This window comes from Sarcophilus harrisii, chromosome 2, assembly GCF_902635505.1.
Source record: "Sarcophilus harrisii chromosome 2, mSarHar1.11, whole genome shotgun sequence".
In the NCBI taxonomy this organism is placed as follows: Eukaryota; Metazoa; Chordata; class Mammalia; order Dasyuromorphia; family Dasyuridae; genus Sarcophilus; species Sarcophilus harrisii.
The window spans coordinates 445740075-445756452 of record NC_045427.1 but is presented as its reverse complement, the minus strand read 5'-3'; the positions used below and the strand labels follow the sequence as shown (position 1 = coordinate 445756452).

General features: G+C 36.9%; 2 protein-coding genes across 6 annotated transcripts in view; one reads left to right on the top strand and one right to left on the bottom strand.

Annotated features, from left to right (window-relative positions):
* MRRF (mitochondrial ribosome recycling factor) overlaps positions 1-764 on the bottom strand; it is a 52976-nt gene extending 52212 nt beyond the window's left edge. For all 4 annotated transcript variants that reach the window (XM_012553680.3, XM_012553681.3, XM_012553682.3 and 1 more), the window contains exon 1: positions 688-764. The gene's annotated coding sequence lies outside the window, so the exon portion shown is untranslated. The remainder of the gene's footprint in view (positions 1-687) is intronic.
* A 74-nt stretch (positions 765-838) lies between these two features.
* RBM18 (RNA binding motif protein 18) overlaps positions 839-16378 on the top strand; it is a 32724-nt gene continuing 17184 nt past the window's right edge. For both annotated transcript variants that reach the window (XR_004232238.1, XM_003757097.3), the window contains exons 1-2: positions 839-928; positions 8329-8447. Coding sequence is in view for 1 of the 2 variants with exons in the window: in XM_003757097.3 (XP_003757145.1) it covers positions 8335-8447 (113 nt within the window). In the remaining variant the exon portion in view is untranslated. The remainder of the gene's footprint in view (positions 929-8328; positions 8448-16378) is intronic.

The window sequence follows — 16378 nt, the reverse complement described above, 5'->3', positions numbered from 1 at the left end:
CAGTCTTCTATTAAGCCAGATATGTAAAAAAAAAAAAATGCTTTTCTTCTAATTTTTTGTTTCGGAAAATATAGTTTTTTGCATTAATATTTATTCTAATACATAATGGGTTTGTTATTGCTATTTTGAAATGAATTATTTTTTAATTTTCTTTTAAATTCTAATACAGTAAATATTTTAAGACATAACCTAAATAAATAAAAGGTCTTCCCGGTCCTCAAAAATGTTTAAGAGTGTTAAGGGACTGAAACGTTTTAAGGACCTCTTCATTGGACCACGGACTGGTTAAAAACTCCTCCTGCCCTCAGTCTAGCTCCAGAGTGACAAACGCCGCCCCCTTCCCCCTAAGCACTTAGTATAGAACGCAGGCCCTGCCCCAACCTCGCTCTGAAATGACAGGCCCCGCCCCCAGCCCACTCAGTCGGCTTAGTTCAGAAGCCCCGCCCACGCTCGGCCTCACTTTAGGGCGACAAGCTCCGCCCCTCACGCAAAGGTCAACTAGAACTCTGGGGAGGGGGTGGGGAGTGGGGGGGGGGGCGAAGGTTGGGAGCTTGAGAGTGATAATGTTTTGGGCCTTTAAGCCTACTCCTTTCAGGGCTTGGACTCCTGCACGCACGTTCCTATCTCTCAGGCTCCGCGGCGACCCCACCTGCCCAAAAGCGAAGCTGGGCCGAGGATCGGACTCACCGTGGCTTCCGCTGCCGGGGAAACAGGCTTCGGGCCGGTCGCACGTCATCAACGCAGGCCTGTGACGTCACGAAACGGCGCAAGTTGCGCAGGCGCATCGGTGGCGGCTGTGGCGGAGTCAGAGAGGGGAAGAAGGGAGGTCGGGGTCCGGGCCTGGCGGTTGGAGTCAGGTGGTGGAATCCCGAACCGTAGCCGCCTTAGCGGCGGGAGGAACCGAGGGCATCAGGCCTGAATCCAGAGGGTGAGTTGAGGTCCTCCGGGGACGCCCCCGCTCGGCGTCAGCCCCCTTCGCTCCCTATTCCTCTCGTACCGACAGTTCCTCCTTGCTCCCTACCCCCGTCTCGGGCTCCTACCTCGTCCTCGGCTCACCCCTTGTCCCTGGGCCCCGCTTTCGGGGCTTCCCTTTCGCGCTCCGTCTCCGCCTCTGCCCCTTGTCTTCCGTTGGTTCCCCGAGCACACCTTTCCCCTGCCGCCCTGCTCCATCTCGGGGCCACCCCGTACCTTCCAACTGCTGTGTTCTCCTTCCCTTCAGATGCCCTTCTAACGTGCTCCGGCCCTGCGCTGGGCGGTCCTGGGCCACTTTATATTGTTGTTGTCGTAATCGTAGCCACCATTAAGCGTCCATCTCCAAGGAAACACCGCAGATCTTCGGAGATTTCTATAAGCCAATTCAAGGCAGGGGTCATTGAATTGCATGCCGTGTGGCTGAAGCTGTGCAAAACTCTTGCCCGAAGTGGGAGATTGGCGGGTTTGTGCTCAGCCCTACCAAGAAGTTTTCCAGTGATCTTTAAGGCTGCGTATATGGGGAGCATATGGAACATTCCAAGGGACGAGGAACAGGCCCATTCTTTGCTCTTTTCAGTGGCTAGAATGATGCGTCTCACAAACTCTCTACTTAAATCCCAATGACTTCCTCTTAATTTCAAGATCAGATATAAAGATCTGTGTAGCATGTAAAGTTCTTCACAACCTGGTCTCTTCCAGCTTTCTGGTACACTTTTCTCTCCTTCCCAAACTTTTCATTACTGACATAGTTGGCTTCCTGCTATTCCTGGACCCCAACATCTTCATCTTGCATTTTGGCCTTAGCTGTCCCCAATTCCTAGAATGTTTTTTTACCTCACACACTCTTTAAGTCTGAGCGACTTTAAAGCTCAAACACTTCAAAGAGGTCAATCCAAAGCCCACTTTCTTCAGGAGGCCTTTCTAGGTCCCGTCTCTTCTCCCCGTATCTCTTATTGCTAAAGTTTTCTTTAAAGTTATTTTCTATCCACTCTCTATGTATCTTGTATGTAGGTGTTTGCATGTTATCTTCACCATTAGAATATAAACTATATAACAAACAGTCAGCCGGATGATTTCAGAGAGGCCTAGAGAGACTTATGTGAACTGATGCTAAGTGAGATGAGTATAGAACTAAGAGAACATTGTATACAACAAGATTATTTGATGATCAATTCTGATGGATGTTGCTCTTTTCAATAGCAGGGTGATTCAGGCCTGTTCTGTTGATTTTTGTGAAGAAGAGAACCATCCCCCTTTTTGCTCCCCCAGAAAGGACCTTGGGGATTGAGTATGGATCACAATATTCTATTTTCACTTTTTTTGTTGTTGCTGTAGTTTGCTTGCATTTTGTTTTCTTTCTCATTTTTTTCCTTTTTAATCTGATTTCTCTTGTGTAGCATGATAATTGTGGAAATACGTATAGAAGAATTGCTCATATGCTGTATGGAGGATAAGGGAGAGAGAAAAAAATTGGGGACACAAGGTTTGCAAGGGTGAATGTTGAAAATTCTCTATGCATGTGTTCTGAAAATGAAAAGCTTTATATAAAAAAGAAAAAGAAAAAAACCAAAATCTTTGGAAGCTTAAGAATGCTGACTAACAGGAAAAAAAAAAGAATATAAATTACATAAATTCAAGATCTGTTTTTTGCCCTAGTGCCTGATAAATAGTAAACATTTAATAAATGCTTATTGATTGATTTTCCCTTCAGGTGCTTCAGTATAGTCTCAACTCGAAGAAACTGCCCCAGATATCCATACTACATATGTTTTATGTGACACTTGTTTAACTGAAATTAACATGTCCAGATCTTTGTGGTTTTCTTTTTATAATTTTTAAATTTTCAATAGTGTTTTATTTTCTAAATACATGTAAAGATAGTTTTCAACATTCATTTTTATAAGACTTTGTGTTTCAAAATTTTCTCCCTCCCTCCCTTACATTCCCTCTCCTGTGACAGAAAGTAATCTGATATAGGTGGCATTCTGATAATAAGTGACAATCTGATATGTGAAGCTCTTGTTAAACGTAGTTCCATATTTGTCATGTTGTGCAAGAAAATCCAAATCAAAAAAAAAAAAAAAAACCATGAGAAAGAAAAGAACAAACAAAAAGTGAAAATAGTATGCTTTGATCCCTTCAGTTTCCATAGTTCTCTTTCTGGATGCAGATGGCCAAGTATGTTGAAATTATCCTGGATCACCAAATTGCTGAGAAGAGCCAAGTCTATCACTGTCTATACTTTGTATAGTTTTCTTGGTTCTACTCCACTCGGCATCAGTTCATGTAAATCTTTCTAGGCTTTTTCAAAATTTCGAAAACAGCTTGTTCATCATTTCTTATAGAACAGTAATATTCCATTATATTCATATACCATCACTTATTCAGCCATTTCCCAATTGATGGGCATCAACTCAATTTTCAGTTCCTTTCCACTTACATAAAGGGCTGCTACAAACGTTTTTGCACATCCTTTTCTCTCTTTTATGATCTCTTTGGGATACAGGCCCAGTAATGACATTACTAGATCTAAGGTGCATGGTTTTATAGCCCTTTGGGCATAGTTCCAAATTGCTCTCCAGAATGGTTGGATCACTTCACAATTCCACCAGTGATGCATTGGCGTCCCACTTTTCCCACATCCCCTTTAACATTTATCATTATCCTTTCCTGTCATCTTAGCTAGTCGGAGTTGCCTTAATTTGCTTTTCTCTAATCAATAATGATTTAGAGCATTTTTTCATATGACTAGAAATGGCTTTAATTTCTTCATCTGAAAATTTTATGTTTACATCTTTTGACCATTTATCAATTGGGGAATGACTTGCATTCTTATAAATTTGAGTCAATTCTATATTTTAGAAATGAGGCCTTTATTGAAATGTTGGCTGTAAAAAAATTTTCCCAGCTTTCTGCTTCCTTGGCTGATCCTTGGCTGCATTGATTTTGTTTGTGCAAAACCTTTTTAATTTAATGTAATCAAAATGATTCAGTTTGCATTTCATTATATTCTCTAGTTCTAATTTTTCCATAAATTCCACCCTTCTTCACAGATCTGTTAGGTAGACTATCCCTTGTTGTTCTAATTTGCTTATAATATCGCCATCTATGTCTTAATTATGAACCCACTTCAACCTTATCTTAGTATAGAGTGAAATGTTGGTCATAGTCTAGGTTCTGCCATACTGTTTTCTAATTTACCCAGCAATTTTTGTCAAGTAGTGAGTTCTTATTCCAGAACCTAGAGTGTTTAGGTTTATCAAACATTAGATTACTATAATGATTGACTATTGTGTCTCGTGTACCTAACCTATTTCACTGATCCACTTCTTAGCCAGTATCAAATAGTTTTGATGACTGCCACTTGATAATATAGTTTTAGGTCAAAGGGCACCTAGGTGTCTTTGCATTTTCTTTTTTCATTCAGTTTTTTTTTTTTTTCATTTTCCTTGATATTCTTAATCTTTTGTTCTTCTAGATGAATTTTGTTTTTTTGTTTTTTGTTTTTTTAGCTCTTTATAAAATAATTTTTTGGCAGTTTGATTGCTTTGAAACTAAGTAGATTAATTTAGATAGAATTGTCATTTTTATTATATGAGCTCAGCCTACCGCTAAGCACTTGATATTCTTCCAGTTGTTTCAGTATAACTATTTGTGTGAAAAGTGTTTTGTAATTGTGTTCATATAGTTCCTGGCTTTGTCTTGGGTGGTAGACTCCCAAGTATTTTATGTTGTCTACAGTTGTCTTAAATGAAATTTCTCACTCTATATATAGCTTTCTGCTGGACTTTGTTGATAACAGAGAAAAATGCTGATGCTTTATGTGTTTTATTTTCTATCCTGCAACTTTGCCAGTTATCTTTTATTTCTAGTAGTTTTTAGTTGATTCTTAGGATTCTCTAAATATACCATTATATCATCTGCAAAGAGTGATATTTGTGTTTTCTTATTACCTATCTAATTCCTTCAATTTCTTTTTCCTTCTCTTATTGCTAAAGCTAACGTTTCTAATACAGTGTTCAATAATAGTAGTGATAATAGGCAACCTTGTTTCATCCTTGATCTTATTGAGAATGCTTCTAATTTATCCCTATTATATATAATACTTGCTGATGATTTTAGATAGGTGCTATTTATCAACTTAAGGAAAACTCCATTTATTTCTGTGCTTTCTGGTATTTTTATTAGAAATGGGTATTGTGTATCTTTGTCAAATGCTTTTTCATTATCTCTTGAGATATCATGATTTGTTAGTTTTGTTGTTGACAAGGTCATTATGCTGATAGTTTTCCTGATATTGAACCAGCCCTGCTTTCCTGGTATAAATCCCATGTGGCCATAGTATATTATCTTGCCAATAAGTCGCTATAATCTCCTTGCTACTATTTCATTTAAAAATTTTGCACCAATATTCATTAAAGAAATTGGTCTGTAATTTTCTTTCTCTATTTTGGCTCTTCCTACTTTATGTATTAGCACCATATTTGTGTCATAAAAAAAGTTTGGCAGGATTCCTTCTTCACCTATTTTTCTAGATACTTTATCTAGTATAACAATTAATTTTACTTTACATGTTTGGTACAATTCACTTGTAAATCCATCTGGTCCTGGAGATTTTTTCTTAGAGCTCATTGATAACCTTTTCAATTTCTTTTTCTAAAATGGGACTATTTAAGTATTTATTTCCTTTTTTGTTAATCTGGTTAATCTATATTTTTGTAAATATTCATCCATTTCACTTAGATTATCAGATTTGTTGACATACAGTTGGGCAAAATTGCTCCCGATTATTGCTTCAATTTCCTTTTCATTGGTTGTAAGTTTACCCTTTTCATTTTTGATACTTGTAATTTGGTTTTCTTCTTTCCTTTTTCTAGCCAAATTAACCAAAGTTTTGTCTATTTTGTTGGTTTACTCTTAGTTTTATATATTAATTCAATAGTTTTCTTACTTTCAATTTGATCACTCTCTGACATTCAGAATTTCTAATTTAGTATTTATTAAGGAATTTTTAATTTGATGTTTTTCTAGCTTTTTTAGTTGCATGCCCAATTTATTGATCTCCTCTTTCTCTCTTTTATTCATGTAAGCATCTAGAAATATAAAATTCCCCCTAACAACTGCTTTGGCAGCATTCCATAAGTTTTGGTATGTTGTCTCATTGTCATTCTCTTAGATGAAATTATTGTTTCTGTGAATTGATGTTTGATCCACTCATTCTTTTAGATTAAAGATTATTTAGTGTCCAATTAATCTTTGGTCTCTTTTTCCACGATGTTTTATTATATATAATTTTTATTGCATCATAATCTGAAAAGGATACATTAACTATTAATGCCTTTCTGAATTTGATAGTGAGGTTTTTAAAAGCCCTAAAACATGGTTAGTTTTTGTGTAGGTGCCATATACTACTGTTTTCTCCAAAGTCATACCTAACTTTTCTAAAATTTCTATTCACCTCCTTAACTTCTTGTTTACTTTGTGGTTAAATTTATCTAGTTCTGAAAGAGAGAAAGGTTGAGGTTCCCCACTAGTATAGGTTTTTTTTTTTTTTTTAAGCTTTTTATTTCTCAAAACATGTGTGGACAATTCTTCAACATTAGCCCTTGCAAAACTTTGTGTTCCAATTTTCCACCCTTTTCCCCCACACCCTCCCCTAGATGGCAAGTAGTCCAATAAATGTTAAACATGGTAGAAATATATGTCAAATCAATATATACATACATATTTATACAATTATTGTGCTGCACAAGAAAAATCAAATCAAACCAGTAAAAAAAGAGAGAAGCAAAATAAAATGCAAGCAAACAACAAAAAGAGTGAAAATGCTATGTTGTGAACCATATTCAGTTGCCACAGTCCTCTCTTTGGGTGTAGATGGCTCTCTTCATTACTGAACAATTGGAACTGATTTGGATCATCTCACTATTGAAGACAGTCACGTCCATTAGAATTTATCATTGTATAATCTTGTTGCTGTGTCTGTTACAGTTTTACTGTCTATTTCTTCTTGCAGCTCATTTAACTTCTCCTCTAAGAATGTTGGATGTTGGTACATATGTTTAGTATTGTATTATTATCTGTGGTACCCATTAGCAAGATGAGGTTTCTTTCCTTATCTCTCTCTCTTTTTTCTTTTTTGTTTTTGCTTTTACTTGGTTTGAGATCAGGATTTCTATCCTTGCTTTTTGTTTGTTTGTTTAGCTGAAACATTATATATTCTACTCCAGTCTTTTCCCTTCACTCTGTATATATTTCTCGGCTTCAGTTGTGTTTCTTATAAACAACATATTGTAAGATTCTGACTTTTAATCCACTCTGCTATCTGCATTGACTTTATGGGAGAGTTTATCCCATTTATATTCATAGTGAATATATACATACTAACTCTGTATTTCCTGCCATCTTATTTTCTCCAGGTTATATTTTGATCTCTTCTTTCACTCTTTCGCTTTTCACCAGTATTTTGCTTCTGATCCCCATCTCCCTCAATCTGCCTTCCCTTTCTTTTCCCCAATCTCCAATGAAATTAACAAGGCTTATTCACCTGCCTTCTTTCCTTCTACTGTCTTTTGTGCCTCTTCATGTAATGTAATTCATCCCATTTTGCCTCTCCTTTCCATTTTTCCCAGTATAATCCTTTTTCCACCCCTAATTTCTTTTTTATATCATCACATTAAAGTTAATTTATATCTACACCCTCAATCTTTGTATGCCCTTTCTCAGGTCTTCCTGACTCCAGGCCCAGTGCTCTATCCACTGAGCCACCCAACTGCCTCCATAAGTTCTATTGACATTCTGCCTATTCATCCTCAGCATTTCATAGAGTTTCTTTGCCACAACTATCAAAGGAGCTGTCCCTGGGTATTGGTGCTGAGGTTAAAATAGCTGAAATTTGAATTGAAAGGGAACTTCAAGAAGTCATATGGTCTTACCTCCTCATTCTGAAAGCAATATATTATAGTAAAAAGAGAATTGATGTGGAGTCAGAGGACCTGGATTCAAATCCAATTCTAAAATCATGTGACTTTAAGCTAATCACTTTTTTACTCTGAACTTATGTTAGCACCTCTTTTAAAAGAAGGAGTTGAACTGAGTGATTGCTAAGATCCCTTCAAGGAATAGATTAATGATCCTCTGATCTTTAAAGCTCCTTCCAGGACTAAATCCTTTATTCCTATGACAGTAATATTAGAGGGATTTACTAAAGTATCAGGAAGAAAGAATCTATATTGTGATTTCTCCTCTTTCTCTCCTTCATCTCTACCTATCCCCACCCTCCTAAAAAGAAAAAGATACACTTAATCTTAGTTTCTTGGGCTGAATAACCTCTCATTGTTTCATCTGAAATTCCAGAGATTGATGGAGGCAGAAACCAAAACTCTTCCCCTGGAGAATGCATCTATCCTTTCAGAGGGTTCCCTACAAGAGGGGCATCGGCTATGGATTGGAAACCTGGACCCCAAGATCACAGAGTAAGTCTAATTGACTTTCTTTCAACAACTATAAATAGTTATGTTAATGTAAGGAAGGAGTATTGATTCATATATGAGTTTTGAGCCTGCTATGTGCAGAACACACTGTTAGGCAATGGGAGATCACAAAGATAAATAAACCAGCTTCTGTGCTCAAGAAGTTTGCACCTAATTGGGGAAATTAAACATGGATACAAATTAATAGATATTACATATCTGGGCCTCAGCTTCCTTATTTATAAAATGAGGGAGTTGAACTAGGTCACCTATAAGATTTCTTCCAGTTCTAAATTGGTGATGCTATGAAAACAACACACATTCAAATCTGGTAAGTGCATAATCAGAGTATAAAATGCTAGAGCTGATAAAAGAAAAATCCTTTCTAACTGGTAGAGTTGGAAAGGTTTCCTAGAAGATATGGCATTTGCTCTACTCTTTGAAATATAAATAGAATGTACAATTGGAATTGGAATAGGGGAGGGGAACTGGAGAAGGAAGAAATGAACAATTCGACATAGAGAATAGCATGGGTAAAGGTGCAGAGGCAGAAATATTGATGAATTTTTTAAAAAGAATTTTAAAGCATTTTTAGTTTTTTGAGGGTATGTCTTCTCCTCCCACCTCTTAACTTTCAGCTGCTTTGGAGATTTAATATGCATTTGGCACATTTATTAATCCTGTCTCTTTGTGTAAATTTGAAGTTTTCAGTGGCATTCCAGCAGGATAAGAATCCTTAAAACTATAGGTTCGTTATGATTTAAAGTGGAAATAAACCTTAGAGGTCATTTAGTCCAAACTTTTCATTTTACAGATGAGGAAACTGAGGCCTAAAGAGATGAAGTGGCTTGTCCCAGGTCACAACTAGTAAGTAGCAGAGTCAAAATTCACAACCAGGTTTTCTGATACCAAATAAAATGTTCTTTCCATACCACACAATGCACCCCATCTGGCACTCTGTGGCAAATTGTTACTTTTTTGAAAAATCTTTACTTCAAAGGTCTTTGACACCAGTAAATTTCAAAAATTAACACATCTTTTCTCTCCTGTATCCTATTCTTCCCACCTTTGATGCCCTCATTCTCTTCAAAAAATTAAATATATTACAGATCTTTTGTATGGTTTGTATTGGGAGATATAGCTTCAAATGGCATAAATGTGATCCAATTTATGTTACTGAATTTTTTAAAAAAAATTTTATATTACTCCTGCTAAAGATTTTCTCCCCAATTCTGCTACTCAGACCCATTGTTTTTAATATTTATCACTCAGTAGTTAAGGTGAACTATTTTTGCCAGAAATCATTTCCAAAAGGAGCATAAGTACTCCTATCCAGTGGAAAAGAATCTCATTACACTAATTCATAAGTTATGCATGAAACAGGGATAAAATCATATTCTGCTAGAATACAAATTATTAAAAAGTTAGAGTTGGAGACAAACGAGAAATCATCGGGTCCAATGCCCTTGTTTTACTGATAGGAAAACTGAGACCCAGAGATAAAGAATGACTTGATCATAGACACACAGGGTATTAAGCTATAAGTGAAACCCAGTTCTTCTGACTCCCAAACCAATGAATATTTTTTCCAGTGTACCATAAAAAAGAAAACATTTCTGGGGAGATAAGAAGGGGACTTTTTTCCCCTCAAGGTACTCATAATTATCATGATAGATAATGGTCTGAGTTGGGTAACTCCTTTAATGTAGTGTAGACTACACTCTCTGAGCCAGAAATGGCTCTCACTTGAAAAGAATTTGACAAGAAATTGGGAAGAGGGGAAAAATGAAATAGAAGAAGGCCATACTGCAATTGGAGTTTGGGCCAGCAACAAAAGGTACAAATGACTGGGAAGTGATTGTGTATATAAGTCAGAATTGTTGCAGAATTTTACAGCTTCTAGACATCTCAGCAGCCATCTAGTCCAACCCCTTGGTAAAAAAAAGAATATACACTGCAACACCTGAAATAAATGTTTATGATCAGGACTTTCCTTGAAGTCCTCCAGTTAGGGGAAACAACCACCTCCAAAAGCAGTCCATTCAGTTTTTGGATAAATTTGCATAACTAACTTTTGAAGTTTTTTTTTTTTTTTTTTTTTTAATGTAAACTTAACTATCAGTTTATATAAAACATATACAAAATAACTGGTTGGACAAGGCATTAGGAACTGAAGGAATCAGAAAAGACCTACAGAAGGAAACCCAGGTTTCTAAGAGTTGGAGGAAGGGAGGAAGGACGTTCAAGGCAAAGGACTCTGAAGGAGTTGGGGAATGGGGATAGGAAAGGGAGTGCAGTAGAGATGGGAAACAGTATCATGGGTAAGACAGTCAGAAAGCCAGTTTGACTACATTGTAGTGGGTAGTGGAGTAATGTTATGAGGCTGAAAAGAGAACACAGCCAGGTTATGAAGAGCTTTATAGTTTATCCTCAATGTAAAAAAGAACCAATGGGAGGACCTATAAGAAGGTGATATGGTCAGACCTGAACTTCTAGAAATTACTTTGGCAATTGTATGAAGGACAGATTAGAATAGGGAAAGATTTGAAGCAAGTTGATAAATTAGAAAGTTATTGAAGTAGTTCAGGAAAGAGAAAATGAGGGCCTAGATTAAGGTAGTGGCAGTATCGGGGGAGGGTGTGGGGAGGGGTGCAGGTTGTGGAGATAAAAATAAGATTTGGAAATTAGTTGGATGGTTGAGATGAGAGAAAGTGAAGAGTCAAGGATAACACAGAGACTGAATTGCAGGTGGATGAAAGCATGTTGCTATTGACAGGAATAGGGAAATTCCAAGGAGGAGTGGGTTAAGGAGGAAAGACAAGAAATTCTATTTGGCAACATTTTGTTTGTAAACATACAAGAAGGAACTAGTTGAAAGGAAAAAATTAAATAAGAATGGGTATGGCAATGGGGCCAGTCAGAAAAAGAACTAGATAAGATAAGATCAAAAGTGAGTATGAAAGGGTTGGCATTGGCAAGGAGAATGGCCACTTTTTCATCAGAGCCTAGAATAAAGGAAGAAAGAATGGTAAGGGTTGTTAGATCAGCAAATATTTATCGCTGGTGCTGTGCTAAGCCTGAGGATAAGATAAAAGGCAAAAACAGCCCTTGCTCTCAGGAACTTCACAGCCTAATTCCAAGTAGTTGTGAGATGGAGAGGAAAGAAAGATCATGTTAAATGGCCTCAGTTTTTTTAATGAAGTATGAGTTTCGGTCTTCAGCTGAAAGAATGGAGTTAAGGGTTATTGTGGAAGGATAAAAGAGGTTTGGAAAAGTTGCTTTGGTGGGTGGGATGAGAATCAACTAGGGATAAATAAATTGCCTTGTTGCAGTGAGAACCCAGTTGAGATTAGATAACATAAATTTTAGGTTGATGTCTGTTATAGGATTCATCAGACATGAAGAAACTGTGTTCCCTAGTAATGATGCAGTGTGGGTAAGGAGTACAGGTATGTAGTGACAAAAGAATGCAGCTAAGCTTACTAAGCACCCATGTGCTATGCATTGGGGATACAAAGACAAAAATGAGGTAGTCTCTCACTTTAATCTCTAAGAAGATTACATTCTACTGGGGAAATACAACATGATCTTGATTGAGCAATGGGCCTGGGAAAAGCCTTTTGAAGGAGATAGATAGCATTTGAGCTGAGCTTTGAAGGAATGCATATTCATTTCAGTTCAAAGATTCAAACTCCAGTATTTTTACCATTACACCATGCTGCCTTTCTGATTTTATTTCTTATGACTTGTCCCATTTTAAAATGGATCAATCTAAGCTAGTAGTTATCACCACTATAAAGACCATGATAATTTCAGTGTCCATTGCTCTTGTGGCTTCTTAACTTCATTTATCAAAACCCTGCCATAGATGTAGATATAACATGACATTATTGTAGGAAGCAAATGAAACATATAGTCAGATACTCTAAATTTTAATTTGACCTCTCGCCTTGGTCACATTCTTGCCTCATTCTGTTCATCTGTAACATAAGGAAGCTAGATTAGATGATAGTTAAAAGATTTCTTATGGTCCTAAATCCTTTTATCTGATTATTCCATCTCTGTTGCTATTCTGATTGTACTTTATTGACCTAACCTACTAAGTTAATGTAATATTCAACCACAATTTTGTTAGGTGTAACACATTTGATTAATGACTCCCCATGAGAAGAGCTCTTTCCAACATACCCAATGCTGCTCTCATTCCCTACTTTGCATATATGAATGGAAATCTGAAAGGTAGAAACAGTGCCTAATGTAGTTCCATGCAGTGATATGGTTGTTGTAAAGGTGTCCTGATATCCAACAGGAGGGGTCCATTGAGGTGTTTCCCATTTCATATGAGTAAAAAGTTGAGTCATTGAATGTCCTTATCCATTAAAGCATCTACCATCAATGATGCAGATTTCCTACTTCCCACCTTTGTACCATAGTTTCCTTCCTTCCAGTTGATAATATTATTTAGTAATCTGCATAATTTAGGGCCTGATTGACTTAGTTAATGGATTCATTCTCAAATTTTTCCTTCTGATATGTTTTTAAACCCGGATTTTGCTCTACATGAAGTTTTCCCTTGTAACCTACAAATGACTGACTGATTCCTGCTGCGTTCTCCTTCCACATCCCCTTCTTATCTTGATTCCCTACTCATATCCTTGCTCTTTTCCACACCTCTTCCTCCCTTTTCACATAAACAATGACAGATGCCCCTTCTCATTGAGCCTTGGCTCCCTGCCTGTCATTAATATGCATGAATAATTTGTCAACATTAACCCTTGTAAAACCTTGTATTCCAATTTCCCTCCCACATCCCTTCCCCTAGATGGTAAATAATTCAATATGTGTTAAATATGGTAAGAGTATATGTTAAATCCAATATATGCATACATATTTATACAGTTATCTTGCTGCACAAGAAAAATCAAATCAAAAAAAAAAAATGAGAATGAAAATAAAATGCAAGCAAACTGTTGAAAATACTATGTTGTGATCTGCCCTCAGTTCCCAGTCTTCTCTCTGGGTGCAGATGGCTCTCTTCATCACAAGATCATTGAAACTGGCCTCAATCAACTCATTGTTGAAAAGAGTCATGTCTATCAGAATTGATCATCATATAATCTTGTTGTTGTCATGTACAATGATCTCCTGGTTCTGCTCATTTCACTTGGCATTAGTTCATGTAATTCTCTCCAGGCCTTTTTGAAATCTTACTGCTGGTTGTTTCTTATAGAACAATAATATTCCACACCTTTCATATACCATAATTTATTCAGCCATTTTCCAACTGATGCTGCCCTTAACTTTTAAAACCCAAATCATATGAAAAAGGAAGTCTCGTTGTTTTGCTAAGCCCCAAGGTTCAAAACTATGAACATTGTGCAGAGAAATTACAGTCACGGTAGATTTGGATTCAGTGAGCACATTAATAATCAGATCTGCTTGAAATTGGAGTGTGCTTCCACATTAAGTAATGATCATTCTTTCCCTGGAAGCTTTCATGTAATGGCTGAATGAACACTTAGAGGATGTGGTAGAACAGTGGTGTCAGACCCATACAGATACAGTTCCCTGCAGCCTGCATATTGACTTCGAAAACCATAGATTAACATTATCTGTGCAATATTGTATTTTTATTTATTTTGTTAAACATTGCTAATTATATTTTAATCTGCTTTTGACCATACCAGGGATTTCTGAGGGCTCCAAGTTTAACACCTCTCTTATAAAAGAGGACTTTTATCCTTCAGTTTTGAGTAAGGCTGAATGACCTTAGAGGTAACATTTAAACTATAATTCTTTGAAATGCCACCTCTCTGAAGCCACCTTTGATGCCTAATATCAAAAGTTGTCTTCCACCCATTTCAGGACCTCCTATAGCATTTTTTATAATTTTGTCTTAACTTTGTTGATGTGTTTTGTTCATTCTGAATGTTATGGTATAATAGATAAAGCATTTGGTCTTAGATTCAGAAAAACCTGAATTCAAAACTTACCTCTAGCACTTAGTGTTTGTATAACCCTGGGTCTCTGAGCTTTAATTTCTTCATCTATAAAATGATAAAGTTAAGCTCTGTTTCTAAGATCTAACTCTAAATCTGTGATCCTAGGATCTCTTCCTTGGCTATCAAATCATTTCTTGTTAACAACTGGGTTTGACAATGTAGCCAGTATTCTGTACCCTTAGTCCTTCAAATCTCCAATAAAATAGGAAGGAGGATACAGTTTCTGAACTTCAACTTCCCCCAAACTTTGTCATCATTTGCACATTTAGCTATATTTTCTTGTGTGTCTGTATCTTTATGTATATAAGGTATCCCAAAGTTTTAGTACAGTTGAAATTTTATTTCAGAACTTTAGGAAATGAAGGAATTTGAGCCCATTATAATATGAGGAAACTGAAGCCCAGAGAAATGTATTTAAATCCAGATATTCTGACTTAAAGAGTCCTCAGGTTCTTCTCTTATTCCACAGATTATCTCTGTTTTATGTGAGGAAAATGTGATTAAGTGAGGTTGTATCTTGCCCAGGTTACCAGACAGAATGTGGTGGGTTTGAACTCAGAAATCCTACTAGCAATCTTCTAGCAAATTCTAGCAACCTTTTTGGTCCCACATATTGAGGCAAAGTCTATGGGAAATATAATAAATAAGATACAATCCCTTTCTAATAAGAAGGAGAATAAAATATCTTTGTGAATGGATTTAAGACAAATTAGAATGTAAATGGAATACAAAGTGCTATGAAATCAATCACATGAGGGAAAAATCATCTTCCATTGTAAGAAGTCAAGGAAAACTTTATGGAGGTATCATTTGAGTTAGGACTTCAGAGAACAGTAAAATGTCAGTAAACCTCGATAGAGGATTCAAGGGGAGGTTATTGAGTGGAACAGAGGCACAGAGGCCCAAAAATACCTGGGATCAACAAGGAATCCAGTTTGGTTGAATCAGAGAGCATGTGAGAATTTGTGTGGGCTAATAAGACTGTAGCCAGGTTGTACAATATCACAAAAACTTCGGATCTAATCTCACAATTTTACATTGAGAAAGTGCCAATAGAAGTGCAGATGCATATGACCACAGGATGAGAGAGTCTTTCTCTAAGGGAGCATTGCAGGGCTATCTTCTGCTATAATTCTAGAGTTAAATACTATGATGACCACAGTTCATTAAATGGAGCCAGTTTCTGATGACTAATGAGCTCTTGAGCTCTCCTCCTTCCCTTCCCCCCTCCCCACTTCATCAGCAGATAGAAGTGCTTGCAGATGTGAGAATAAGCCTCTTCAGGCTTTGTCCACTATCAGGGTTTGCAGTCCCCATCTCCAGGAAGCCAAATGGTAAACAGTTAATTCCTTTTGTTCCAGTGTTCTGATAATTTCAAGAAATAATCAAACAAGAAAAAGATCCTGGAGCAGTTGAAAGACATAGACCTCACAGATGTTCCTGAACTCTTAAGGTCTTACTCCTTGGGCAAAATGTGTTTGTTACAGATTTTCAAAGAATAATCTTTTGGCATGTTTTTTTCTGATTAGAATAAAATTTGTTTCCTAGGAAATGCCCGTCACCTTATCTTCCTGCTACTAAGCAGAACAGAACTAAAGAAAAGATGACCCACCTATAGTAGCCCTTGGGTCAGTTAACAAATGTACCAAAAAAAAGAATCTGATTTGATCTGACATTGTACCGCTGCTGGCACGGAGTAGAGAGTTATTGGATAGGCGGTAGTTTGAATGGTATTATGTGTAGACTGTAGCTGAAAGCCAAGGCATTTTGGAGGCTTTTATAGCTCAGCTCATCTATAAAATCTACCAGCTCCACTATAGATTGCCTTTCCAAAAAAAATGAGTAAAACCACCACTTATACTTACTGTGTATAATAACCCTTTCCTTTCTCATAGGAACTTAGCTACCACTAGCAGGTAGTAATCTCAGGAG